Source organism: Phragmites australis, chromosome 1 (genome assembly GCF_958298935.1).
Source record: "Phragmites australis chromosome 1, lpPhrAust1.1, whole genome shotgun sequence".
Classification (NCBI taxonomy): Eukaryota; Viridiplantae; Streptophyta; class Magnoliopsida; order Poales; family Poaceae; genus Phragmites; species Phragmites australis.
The window spans coordinates 39,677,975-39,692,336 of record NC_084921.1 but is presented as its reverse complement, the minus strand read 5'-3'; the positions used below and the strand labels follow the sequence as shown (position 1 = coordinate 39,692,336).

At 43.5% G+C, this 14,362-nt stretch overlaps 1 protein-coding gene across 1 annotated transcript; it reads left to right on the top strand.

Moving 5' to 3' along the window:
• The first annotated feature begins 10,796 nt into the window (after window positions 1–10,796).
• On the top strand, window positions 10,797–11,874 carry LOC133918661 (uncharacterized). The gene has a single exon (XM_062362641.1). The coding sequence runs from the start codon at window positions 10,810–10,812 to the stop codon at window positions 11,602–11,604; it is 795 nt and encodes a 264-aa protein (XP_062218625.1). The 5' UTR covers window positions 10,797–10,809; the 3' UTR covers window positions 11,605–11,874.
• The last annotated feature ends 2,488 nt before the right edge of the window (window positions 11,875–14,362 follow it).

The following is a 14,362-nucleotide window of genomic DNA, read 5'->3' as shown; positions in this document are numbered from 1 at the left end:
AGCGGATTAATCCACTCCGAATAAAATACGGTTTAGAGATCAGGCTCCGAGGTGGCGTGAGGACTTGAGGTTGGATGAGTGTGCCTCCAGCGAGGGAGAAGAGGGGAGGAGCTTGGGGAAGTCCTTCGGAAGCTTGGGGAGGTTCCCACCGTCGATCTTCGGTCATCGTGGATGATAAGGTGGAGCTCTTCTTCTCTCTAAGGTGGAGTGAGGAAGAGAGTGAGGGAGTGAGTGTGTGAGAGAGAGAGCAAGAGATAGTGATCGATTCACTTAAGCCGAGTCTCTACACTCTGGCAGTCACATCACCAATGCTCCTGGTCACGTGGCAAGCCCACGTGGCTATACACCTAGCAGTCAGACTACGGATAAACCTAGTCAGACCGCGAGGGTGAATTTTGCTAAATTTTTCTAAGTGTCCCCTTATCTTCACTCTCCACCTTTTTCTAAGCATTTGGGGGTTCTCCGAAGTGCTATAAACCATCTCTAAAGTACTTAAAATACATTTTGATTCAACTCGATAAAGAAATGCGTATAATTACATGCGATGATGATCATGCCTGCTTAATTATGTAATTAGCATTTTGGGACTTGACAAACCTCCCCTTTAAGAAGAATCTCGTCCTGAGATTCGGTAGACTTAGGGAGAAGGTGACGGTGGTGGAATGGGAAAGATTTCTCCTCGATTGGAAAGAATCATGTTGACTTTCATCGACGGAAAAAAGAAGATAATCATTGGGCTTTCTTGTGAACTTAGCGGTCAGATCACAGCTAGGCTCGCTCAGACCGTGGCTCGATTGAACCATGAAAACGACAGTTAGACCAAAATCTATACAGAGAGTTTTGGACTCTAACGGTCACACTGTAAGTCTCTTGGCGGTCAGATCGCTAACCAACGGTCGGACCGGTAGAGGCATGGGTCAGACCGCGAGCCAACAGAGGGGTTTAAGATTTTCAACGCTTCTGGCGGTCAGACCGGCAGACTAACTGCAGTCAGATTGCTAGGAGCAGGGTTCTCCCGGTTTGAAAGTTTCTAAGTGCAATCCTTTGGAACAACATTTTCATTCACATATCCATGACCATAGACAGGTGAGGTGCTCCAAGTTTGCAAAATTAGAATGACATTTAGAAGCTCTCAAAGAGCTCAGGATACTCAGAGCGGATTTTATCCTCACGCTCCCATGTCGCCTCGCCTTCGGTGTTGTTGCTCTATTGTACTTTGATGAACTTTATGGAATGTCGTCTAGCCTGCGCTCCGCTTCATCCAAGATTCAGATTGGTCACTCACAATATGAAAGATTTGGCTACAACTCTTGGTTTGCAACTTCGATCACTTCGGTTGGAACCTGAAGGTATTTCTTTAGTTGCGACATATGGAACACGTTGTTGATAGTGAAGAGGGATGGAGGTAAGTCCAATTGATAGGCCACCTCTCCACACTGAGCAAAAAATTAGAATGGTCCCACGTATCGGGGTATTAGCTTTCCTCTAACTTGAAAGCGTCGAACTCCTTTGAGTGGAGAAACCTTGAGATACACAAAGTCTCTAATCTTGAACACAAGTTCTCTCCAGCAGCGATCCGTATAACTCATATGTCATGATTGAGCCATGAGAATATACTTCCGAATAGTCAGAACACGCCCTTCTACCTCTTTGATCAAATCCGGACCTAGAAAAGCCCTTTCACCGTATTCGGATCAATTCAATAGTGTTCGGCATCTACGGCCATAGAGAGCTTCAAACGACGACATTTCAATACTCGCTTGGTAGCTGTTGTTGTAAGAGAACTCGGTGAATGGAAAGCATATCTCCCACTTCTTCTCATACGTGAGAGCAAAAGCTTGAAACGTGTCTTCTTCTAGAATCTGATTCACCCTCTCGATTTGAACATCAATCTGGGGTTAGTATGCGGTGCTGTGAAAGAGCTCAGTTCCCATAGCCTCATGTAGGCTTCTTCAGAAATAAAAAGTGAACTGAGTATCTCAATCATAAATGATCTTCTTTGGAATCCCATGAAGGCAAAAAATTCGAGCGAAGTACATCTCTGCATATTACTTGACCGAATATGTAGTCTTGACAGGAAAGAAATGAGCGGACTTTGTCAATCGATCCAAAATGACCCAAATCGAGTTATATACGTGTGAGGTCTTCGGCAACATGGTAATGAAATACATACCGATCTCCTCCCACTTCCAAGAAGGAATGGGTAAAGTTTAGAGCGTACCGGCCGGTTTGAGGTGTTCGGCCTCCACTCTTTGGCAGATATCACACTCAGCAACATGTCAAGCAATTTCTCGCTTCATGCGAGTCCACCAAAATCTGAGCTTGAGGTCTTGGTACATTTTGGTACTTACCAGATGAATGGACAACAATAAATCATGGGCTTCATCCAGAATTTTCTTTCTCAATGCCTCAACCTTCGGAACCACTAGCCGATTCCCAAACCACAGAACACCTTGGCCATATTTAGAAAAACATGTGGCCCTGCCTTCCTTCATCTTTGCTTGGATTCGGGCCATGCCCTTATCACCCCTCTGAGCTTCCTTGATTTCATCCAGGAGGGTGGATTTGATCTCCAAATTTACAAAAAAATCCCTTCGATGCCATTTCAAGCACAAGTCTCCGAAATTCATCACAAAGTGTGGTATTTTTGGGCTCAGCTATAAGGCAATTACATCGAGCCTTTCTACTCAGTGCATCGGCAACAATATTTGCCTTGCCGGGATGATAATGAACTTCCAGTTCATAATCTTTGATCAACTTTTGCCTTCTTTGTCTCATATTTAGATTGGCTTGAGTGAAAATGTATTTGAGACTTTTGTGATCCGTATAGATACGGCACAAATTTTCTAGCAGATAATGATGGCAAATCTTCAAGCCATGCACAACTGCCGCAAGCTCTAAATCATGGGTTGGGTAGTTCTCTTCGTGGTGCTTCAATTGGCATGAGGCATAAGCCACAACTCTGCTCTCTTGCATAAGGACACATTTGAGGCCTATGCGGGAAGCACCACTATAGACATTGAAACTCTTGTCCACTTTAGGCTGAGCGAAGACGGGAGCGGTCATGAGCAGTTTCTTTAAAATTTTGAAAGCTGACTCATATTCACTCGACCACTCGAACTTGTTTCCTTGCTTCAACAGCTCAGTCATGGGCTTAGCAATCTTGATGAAGTTCTCGATGAACCAGAGGTAAGAACCCGTAAGTCCGAGAAAACTCTGTATGTTAGTGACATTCTTAGGCTGAACCTAATTGAGAAACTCTTGCACTTTGCTTGGGTCAACGGTAACTCCATTCTCAGACAACACGTGACCTAGAAAAGCGACTTCCTTAAGCCAGAACTCACATTTGCTGAATTTGGCATAGAGTTGGAGTATATAAGAATGTCATCGATGAAAACCATGATAACCTTGTCAAGTTCCTCTATGAACACCGTGTTCATCAAATAAATGAAGAACGTTGGAGCATTCATCAAGTCGAAAGACATGACGGTGGACTCGTAAAGCCCGTAGTGGGTGAAGAAAGCCGTCTTTGGAATATCCTCCGGTCATACTTTTATTTGGTGGTTTCCCAATCTTAAGTCAATCTTTGAGAAAACACGGGAACCAGTCAGTTGATCAAACAGAATATGTCACGTCCCAAAATGCTAATTACATAATTAGGCATGCATAATCGTCATCGCATGTGCTTGCACATGTTTATTTATCAGAAGCCAGTTAAACAGGTCTCAAACACCTTAGCGATGGTTTAGAGCACTTTGGAGAATCCCTCTATGCCTTTAAGAAGGAGGAAAAGCATAGAAGGAGGATGATGAGGGGAGACTTAGGAAAATTTCGGCAAAAGAACCCCCTCGCGGTTTGACTGGTGTCACCCACAGTCTGATCACCAGGTGCGCTGCCACGTGAACCGCCCGAGCTTGTGGTCTGACTACTAGCACACAAAGTCTCGGGTTAAGTGGATCGATCACTTCCTTTTGCTCTCTCCATCTCACTTTTCTCTCACTCTCCCTCTCTCCACCTTACCCTATAGGGAGAAAGAGAGCTCTACTCGTCGCAGTCGAAGGCCGGAGATCGGAGGTGGGAACTCCACGAGCTTCCCGGAGGACTTCCCTAAGTTTTTCCCCTCTTCTCCCTCGCCGGAGACCCGTTCATCGATCGCAAGCTTCACCACCACTCCAGGAGCTGATCCACGAATCGAAGCCTCCCCGGAGCATTCCAATCCAATAGAAAGCTTCAATAAGCTGAGGTGAGCTATCCCCTACCGTTTCTTTGTTGTTTCCGAGCTCGATTTGACCCTCATGTCGTTTAGGTCCAAGTTCAACCTAGAATAAATCCAATCCATGAGGTATTTTGATTTTTAGCTCGATGAAGGGTGTCCAAATCACTTTAGAACACTCCACTAGTCCCATAGATCATTTTGGTACCCTTCATTGTCGAAGGTCTCACCGAAATCCTCGCCGATGATCCTGCAAAGGCGCTGTCGACAAGGTCTGGTGGTTTGATCACTGCTAGGGCTGGTTTGACCGGCAGTTGGGGACTAGAGAATTTGAGTTGAAAACTTATTCAGGAATCTAATCGCTATTTAGGCCGGTCTGACCGTTGGTGGGCGGTCCGACTGCCACCATGTCTACGGTCAGACCAATAAAGGCCAAAACTCTCTGCTAGCCGCCGGTCTGATCATCACCCCAAGGCCGATCTGATCGTCAGCCTGTGAAGGCCAAGGTGAGGCTAGGTTAGCTTATTCGGGGTTTCAAACTTTGAAACCCTAATCCTTTAGTGATCCTTTGCAAATGTTTTCGAGTCGTAGCGCTCTATTATTACTTGAGCATGCATATTGCATCCTTTTTGCATTGTTCATTTATTTATGCATTGCACCCGTGTTTCTTTTAGAGAGCGTCAATTTGACAGTTCAAGCAAGCAAAGACGAAGCCAATCTACCACACTTCTGTGAGTTTTGTGCGGGTAGTATCAGGCAACCGACAGAGCACCAAGCAAGCATCTAAGCATATTGCACCCTTTGTTCAATTAAATGAAGTCTAAAATTAATAAATTATGCTTATGTACGTCGCATGTTTAGCGAGTCAAGTGTCAGGCTTATTCAGGTAGAACCTATGTTGAATTGCATATCTTCTACTTTGAATTGTCGATTATCCTCATCCTTGTCGCCTCGGTAATGTTGTTGATGTCTAGCTTAAGAGTTGTTCGACATGCTTAGCAATGCATAGGTCCTCGATAGAAGTCGAGCAACGGTGATGCTATTGTTCGCGAGCATAAGGCTCACTTTTGGTTTACAAATCCTTTTATGATGTTGAGATGGTTGGATGAGTAGTGAGTACGAGGTGAGATGTGGGCGGTGTTAGGGGTGTTCTCTGCTCAAGAGCAGTATTAGCCGTATATCATTTGATTGGATCCCATAATCGTATATTTGCAAAAACACATGCATATGGATGATAGAAAAATAAATGCATGCTCGATTCCTATCTACACATTTCTTTCTCGAACGTGTCTCTCCATAATAAACATCAAGATCACAGGCATTCATATATACAACAATTACCAATCATCACCCTTCATGCTAAGAAAAGAACAGGTAGTGCGAACGATGCTTGTGGACCTCGTCGCACAAGTAACATTTCATATGTTGTTGCCAACATATTCACTTCTCGTACCGTCGCCTTACAAGACATCTCATGTAATCTCCATATGGGTAGACGATCATATCTACTATCGTATGATGGATGTTCATACGTTATTGTTAGCGTATTCACTTTCCGTACCATCATCGTACAGGATACACCAGGCCCCTGCTGTGCACTAGTTGAGCCCTTGAGATTTACCACCATCGGGATGCGTTTCTTACCTTTCTCGTCGATGCAACATGATTCATGAAAAGGAACATCACAATATGAAACTAAACGAAATAAGTGTCACACACAACAACGCATAATATAGCAAGTTCATACATATTAGCAAGAAGGGCACAAAAAGAACTTTAGTAGGTTGCTTAGTGATTTTGACACATTTACTAACCCACATCCTAAGCATGTTTAGGCTACTTGATTAAACCAAGCTCTGATGTCATGCTATGAGGAACCATCCAAATAGTATTTCAATTAATCATCAGGAGGATCATTTGCTTAATCACAACCTCAATGATTAACAGGAATACCATCCCGATAGTCTCGACACGTGTTTTGTGCTCAAAATTAGAACGCATGACTTTACAACATATAACATCATAACAAAGCTTAAGAAAGAGTGAGTAATTAACATAAGATTACAAGTTCTTAAGCATTTAACCATTTACAACAATTTACATAAAAGATTAGATCAACTACGCATCGGAAACAAAATTATAGACAACCAAAGAAGAGTAGAGCCACATGCCCTTAGGCTCCACCCCAAAAGCTTCGCCACTCGAGAGTAGTTGCCTACTCGGCGGGTGTGAAGTAGCCAAACACCACCTCTTTCTCACTAGCAAAACCTGAAAAAACAGCGTGAGTACGAAGGTACTCGCAAGATTTAATCCATATAGAGCACATATAAATAGCCCGACTCCAAGGATTATGCATTGAGCTATTACCAAGAAAAGGCCATAAGGTTATGTAAATTCATATACGTAAGCAATCTAAAGACATATGTGTGAGCACATATACTTAACCGAACAAACCTTTCTAAAAACATGAACGTAAATGTAAATGGAACCAGCTCATGTAAACAATGACCATCGACAGGAGCATGCTCATGACTGAAAGCAGAACAATCCAAATTATTTTTACATCTCACAGGAGGTACAACTTTACCCACACGACACGATGATCATACGGCTTGAGTGACCACACATGTCCACCCAAGGGGTATCCGTGTCAACCTTTCTCATACCCAAAACCACCCACTTGCAATGCCCATATGGCACCGGGGTTACCACGAGCGTGTCCCAGACACCTCCAGGTCCCCGCCACCTTACTTCTTCTTTTCTTTTTCTCTTACGCATCATAGGGTCGTAAGGTAAGTGTCAGCACGACGTATGATATTCGGCTTACCTTACCATTAGATCAACATGTGGTTTGTATGGAAAGTGCTAGAGCAAACTGCACCGACGGACGGTACTTAAAAGGTGCAAGCGGTCTATGGGGCTCGAGCTCCTCTCTCGAACTACCCTAAGGAACTCCTCCGGGGTAGAAGACACCCCTAGCACCATCCATATCTTGCCTCAACCTCACCACTCATCCAACCATCAATATCATAATTAATGTTTGTGAACAATAAGTAAGCCCTAAGCTCGTGAACAACGGCTGAATTATTGCTTGACTTCTACCAAGAACCTATGCATCGTGAAGCATTTCGAACGACTCTTAAGTTAGACATCGATAATGTTATCAAGGCTACAAGGATATGGATATTCAATAATTCAAGGTAGAGGTAATCCATCAACATAGGTTCTACCTATAGACGCCCAACATCGACTCATTGTACATGTAAACTTACATAAATCATAACTTATCAATTTAGACTCCACAATTCAATCAAAGGGTGCAATGTGCTTAGATGCTTGCCATGCTGCTATGGGGTTTGTCTGATACTTCCCGTACAACACTCATAAAACTCCGGGAGGTTGGCGTCGCCTTCACTCGCTGGGATTGTCGGTGCAATACTCTCTAATTGGAATAAGAATGCATTGCATAAATAATAAACGATTGAAAAGTATGCACATGATGTATGCTTGAATAATACTAGAGCGTCGTGCTTCAAAAACATTTGCAAAAATCCGCTAAGTGATTAGAGATTCGAAGTTTGAAACCCCGGATAAGCTAACTTAAGTCCATCTAGCTTTTAGAGGCTAGCGGTTAGACCGATATTGAACTGGCGGTCAACCTCCTGCGTGCAGAAGGTTTTAGTCTCTGGCGGCCAGACCGCAGGCATGCTGATGGTCAGACTGTTGTATAGCGGTCAGACCGGCCCTAGTAGCGGTCTGACCCTTGTATATGGTTTTCAACGCGTATTCTCTGGCCCTAACTGGCGGTTAGGTCAGACCTATTGGCGTCAGACCGCTAGACCTTGCTAGCAGCGCCTTTTGCAGGGTCACGGGCGAGGACTCCGTGAAACCTTCAACGACGAATGGTACCAAAATGCTCTATGGGACTAGTGAAGTGCTTCTAAAGTGATTTGGACAACATTCACCGAGCTAAACTCAAATTACCTCATGGATTAGATCTAGGCTAGGTTGAACTTGGATCTAAATGACATGAGGGTCAAATCGAGTTCGAAAACAACGAGAAAAAGGTAGGGAATGCCTCATCTTATTGTATGGTAGCTTCCTAGCGGATTAATCCACTCGGGATAAGCTCCAGTTTGGAGATCCAGGGTGACGTACGGGCCTGAGGTTGGATGAGCGTGCCTCCGGAGAGGGAGAATAGGGGAGGAGCTCGGGGAAGTCCTCCGGAAGCTTTGGGAGGTTCCCACCATCGATCTCCGGTCGTCGTGGACATCAAGGTGGATCTCTCTTTCTCTCTCTAAGGTGGAGTAGGGAAGAGAGTGAGGGAGTGAGTGTGTGAGAGAGAGCAAGAGAGTGATCGATTCACTTAAGTTGACCCTCTGCGCTCTGGCGATCAGGCCGCTAATGCTCCTGGTCAGACCGCGGTAAGTCCACGTGGCAAGGTCACGTGACTGCACACCTGACAGGTAAGTCCGATTAGGCTGCGAGGGTGGATTTTGCTGAATTTTTCTAAATGTCTTTTTATCTTCACTCTTCACCTTTTTCTAAGCATTTGGGATTGCTTCAAAGTACTCTAAACCATCTTTAAAATACTTGAAACACATTTCGACTCAACTCGATAAATAAATATTCGATGATGATCATACATATTTAATTACATAATTAACATTTTAAAACGTGATAAATTTAGCCCATAAAGTGTTCCTTAAGAGTTCACTAATCAAATACTTGACCAATAAATTAGCAGCAGAATAATGAAGCACAAGACATACAGGATGACAGGAACAAGGGGGGAAACACGCATCCATCAATTGAACACAGATCGCATCACCAAATCAAGATGGATGCAGACCAGTCCCCACCAAGAGGTTTTATACTCGTTCATCTACAATACGGTGCATAAGCTGAAAAAAATGAAGTGAAACAAGATGATCCCTGATCAAATCGTAACACAAGCCACGGTTCCACCATCCAATCTACAGGATGACAAAAAAAATCCCATCTTTATTACGAAACTAAAAACATCAACAAAAACCAGAAACATCTTTACGAAATTTAAAAAATCCCATCCCCCGATACCCCATTCCACCACCCAAATCCCAATATGCAAACCACCGTCACCGACGAATCAGGGAACTCATCCTCTGTATCCCCGTACCAAAAATCCCTAGAATACCAAATTGCCGAAGAAACATCAAGGGGAAGTTAGAACATCGTAATTGTATGGAACCTCTGCGCCCGATCACACCCATCGCGTCCAACCCTAGCCTGTCCCTCACTGACCTCCTCCTCCGCCGTGCCGACATGTGCCCCTTCACGCTCACGCTGGTCGACGCTGCCTAGGGAGAGGAGGCTAGGAGATGGCTACTCCACAGAGCAGGCTGCTCCAATAATCTCTAACAATCGATATAGCAACGGTGTTTAGAAGGATTTATCCAATTCAAGATAGAGTTAGGAGCTAAGCCGTCCTAAGCACTCCTATACTTACAATATTTTATTTTTTTTAAAAAAAATCACACTATTACCATGGTTCAACTTCAACATGCCACCGGCGTTGCAGGACCATACCTTGCCCATAATGCAGCACGCTATCCAGGCGACACACAGGAGCGGACATAACGCCGTTCATTTCTCCTCGTCCCCAGGCACCAACTTCCGGAAGCTGCTATTTAGCGCTCGCTTCCTCCCGACAGCTCAAAACTTTTTAAATATTTTTGTTCTCACCGCAACTTTCCATTTTCAAAAACTTTTTAGAAAAAAAAAATATCTGTCAAAATGTTTGAGACAAAAGTTTAGCCAAAAACTTTAAGAAAAAAGTTTTGAGAAAAATTTATCTCAAAACTTTTAAGATAAAATTTAGCTTAAAAACTTTTGAAAGAAAGTTATCACAATTTGGACTATTCAGCTCTCTTGTGTGGGCGGTTGGATTGGTGGGCTGCGGCCCACAGCCCATTTCTTTTCTTTTTTAAGAAATTTTTTCCCTTTGCAACTTTTTTTGAAATTTTTTCTTAAAAAAACTTTTTTAGCTTAAATATTTTTAGATTTAAAAAAAAACTTGTCTAAGTTAAAAGTTTCTCAATAAAAAGTTATTAAACAAGTTATAAATTTTTTAAAAATAATTACAAAGAAAAAAGTTGAGTGAGAAAGAAAGGAGAAAGAAGCCTCTCTTTTTCCACAGCGCCTTTCTCATCCTACACCCGGATCTAAATCCTCTAAAGGTAAACAGTATCCTAACGTAGCATCAGATATTATTACAATAATACTATTTACATACTCATTATTGACCTGTGACCCACGCCTCACCTTGGAGTGATGAAGTGGGGAAATCCCTCACCCCACCCGTCGGATCCGGATCCTCTGCCTTAATCGCGATTAATGCAGTGAATCACTGTGTAAATAGTGTAATGAGTCGACAACTACAGTAGCTGCATTAATTAATATTACTGTAACAAAACTGCAGCAACAGTACTTTGGTGTACTGTAGCAACGCGCTTTACTGTTCACAGGATACTGTAGCGACAGATCTGTGCTCTCCGTTTTTAATCAGACGGTGCATTCACCTTAATGCAGAGAACTATAGCCTCTCTGCGTTCTCAATGCAGAGGATCTCAATCCCCGCCCGCCGCTCCAACAATCACGCACAGAAACCACAGCCCCAAACCCATCAATTCCCGATGGAGAACGGCGATGCAACCCTCGCTTCCCCCGCCGCCGCCGCCGAGAACGCGGTGCCCAACGGCGGCGTCGCGGAGGCGGATCAGCCCCCCGTGACCCATGCCGTCAAGTCCTACGCCGCCGCCGCCGATAACTCCGCGCCCAACGGCGGCGTCGCGGAGGACGAGCAGGGCCCCGTGACCCACGCCACCAAGTCCTACGCCGCCGTCGCTGCCCACGCCGAGATCGAGGACCTCCGCGCCGCCAAGCTTGACCTGCAGGAGAGGCTCGCCGAGGCCCGCCGTGAGAACAAGGCCATCGCCGCGGAGACGCACCGCATCGAGGGGACATTCATGCAGGCCCGGGAGGAGGTCATCATCGCCGAGGACGCCGCCGTCTCTGCCGAGAAGGAAGCCGCCTCGCTCCGCGCGGAGGTTGAGCGCCTCCAGCATCTCCTCGAGATCGAGAAGGGTGAGCATGAGATGGATAAGCGCCGCCACAAGGAGCTCGCCAAGGAGGTGGAGGCCGTACGCCAGGAGAAGCTCAAGCTCGAGGAGGAGATCAAGGCCCTGAAGGCTTCCGCCGCCGCAGCCACTGCGAAGGAGAGGGAGGCTGCCCCGGCGGCTGAGGCCCCGAAGGAAGTGGAGGTCGCGTGGCAGGGGATGGCGGCGGCCGCGGCTGCCGGCGCCGCCGCCACGGCTGCCGTCGTGCTGATCTATCTCCGCCTTAAGAGGTAATCTGTTGCTCGGTTGCGCAGGAAGTTTTGCTCAGCTGCGCAGGAAGTTTTCGTAGTGATGCTGCTAGTACGAACTGGGAGTACATGACTTCTATGAGTAGTTGCTTAATAGCCTACAGAGACATAGGGATTTGGAGACTAGTTATGTTTCATCGTTGTTTTTCCTTTACTAGTATCATTCTACGTGCTTTTGGTGGTGACACAAAATGTTTGGACACATCATATGACGTGCAACTGAAGAATGCTATATGGTTGGTTATCTTCTCGTTTATGTTGCTGCGACGTCACTGTCTCTGTATCGAATTATCTCTGTTTCGATCTAATGGTTTGTGGTCTGCTGACGAGTGTACTTACATATACTTGAAATTACTTGATGGTTTAGTGATGTTGTCCCTTTATAGTCTATTGATGAAATGTGTTCAGCAGTTGACATCTATTGAACTAATTACTGTTCTACTCTAGCGAGATTGTTTATGCATTTTGGTTATTGCTTGTTGGAGGCAGTGCTACAGTATTAATGGGTTCTGGCTGCAATTATAATCTCTGTTTGTGTTTTGTTGAATCAGTTGTGTTGCTCTGCGAAAATACAGTTTGATGACTTAGATGAAGTGACATGGTGCATGTATTTTCCCTTTTATGGATAAGCAATGTATTTTCTTGTATTCTTTTTGGCCAGTTCAAGCTGAGGTATATTGTTTATCCATGTTTTTTTTGCGGTTTTATGTGCCTTTGTAGAGGTCATAATTTTCTTCGATTTGGAGAGCAACATGTTTGGTACAAGAAATGTTGTGATTGATGGCTACTAATGGATATGTCGTAGTTGCCTTCATAAACGGCATGTCCTTGTGTGATTGTGTCGTTTACACCACTGCTCTCTGTCTGTATCACATTTATGAGTTTTTCGTGGTGATGCTGCTAGTACTAAACTAGGTGAAGTATGACTTCTGTGACTTAGTTGCTTAATATCCTACAAAACATAGGGATATGAAGTCTGGCTATGTTTTGTCCTTGCTTTTCCTTCACTAGTATCATTCTACATGCTTTTGGTGGTAACACAATTGTTTGGACACATCCTATGAAGTGCAACTGAGGAACGTTGTATGTTTGGTCATCTTCTCGTTTATGTTGCTGCTATGACCCTGCTTCCGATTGAATTTAATTGTTTGTGGTTTGTAGATGGGAAGATGGTTGTGCATACTTATACTTTCAATTGCTTGATGATTTCGAGATTTTGCCCCTTTTAATGTATTGACGAAATGAGGTCAATCTTTCGCTTGTGATACAATTTTTAACTGTGCTATTCTTGTCGACTCTATAAGCGTTTTATGCTGCTTGATGATTCGTTGTAGTGCTAGTGGATTCTGATCATGTATATAGTATATTGTTTTGTCAAATCACTTGAGTTGCTCCGCAGAGCTACAATCTGGTAACTTAGATGCCGTACTGTTTAGTTGGGGTGCTATTTGTGTAATCATGCTCTTGTGGTTCCGCATTGCCCTTGTGTCGGCATAGTTTAGAGGTATTGGTTTTATTCTTCAATTTTGTGAGCAACATGCTTGGCAAAAGCAACATTCTCATTATGATTGATGGCTACAAATCAGTCTCTGTTGGGTTCATAATTGGTCTGCCCTTACTGTGTGATTGTGCGGTTTCTTATGCTGATCTCTGTCCACATCATATTTGACGCTTGAGACGTGGTGCTTGTTGTGGCAATGTGGAAATCTTGGCAGTTTATATTTGGGTTCATGACATGGTATGCTTACCATCACAGATTTAACAAATGCATATGCTTATAGTCTTGTGAATGTTATGAACCTACAGAAGTAAACTGTAGAAATTAGATCCATTTCTGGTTATTATTACCCCACTAGTTGGTCATTTCTGAAGAGTATTTGTCGTGTTTTATCATCTTCTCCATAACGAATGGTCATTTCTGCTAATCGTTGAGTTCATTTTTACAGTCCATGGTCAGAGGTGGGGTTAGATTATGGTTGATTGGCTAGGAATGACGTGCTCACAAGGACTTCTTTGACACACTTTCGATCCAGATTAGTAGGTTTCCAATGTGGGTGTAAGAGCATATGGTTTGAGTTTAATAGTGCTACTTTCTATTCCATAACAATTTTGAATTTGATGAGAGTACTTCATTGGTAACAGGGGCGGATCCAGCCAGGGGGAAGCTCAAGAACTTAACAAATAATCCTCTAGTTCAAATTTGAAAATAATGTCTGACACAAATATAACGGTAAAAAATTTGCAAAATACATTAAGAAAAGAGCATACCACCAATTTAGCTCAGTATTCTTCAATCGTGACAATAGCTTAATATTCTTCTATCTTTATGAGAGATTTATACACAAAACATGGTAAATTAGTGATATAGTAATTTCTTTTAGTTTCAAATAATTATGAAAATTAGAAGAGAAAAGTGAATAGAGCATACTGCTGCGCCGTATCCTGTCCTTTTATTCATGTTGATTTTTTTTTTCAAGATTAGCTGTAGGAGAAATGAACATATTTAGTGTTAATAATCTAGCATAGTAGCATATATTTAATATTTCAATTCACATCACATGCTCACAAGTCACAAAGAACCGAAGATGAAATTTCTTGGCTACTCAATTCATAGAAGCATACATTTCCTATTTTCTTGGCTATTCAATTCACAGAAGCATACATTTCTTTGTCTTGGCTATTCAATTCACAGAAGCATACATTTCTTATTTTTATACCTTCTTAGTTTGAGTGGTCAGTACTCA

Excerpts from the sequence above, each read along its gene's own strand:
- LOC133918661 (XM_062362641.1), top strand. The coding sequence starts at position 10,810 with ATGCAGAGGATCTCAATCCCCGCCCGCCGCTCCAACAATCACGCACAG.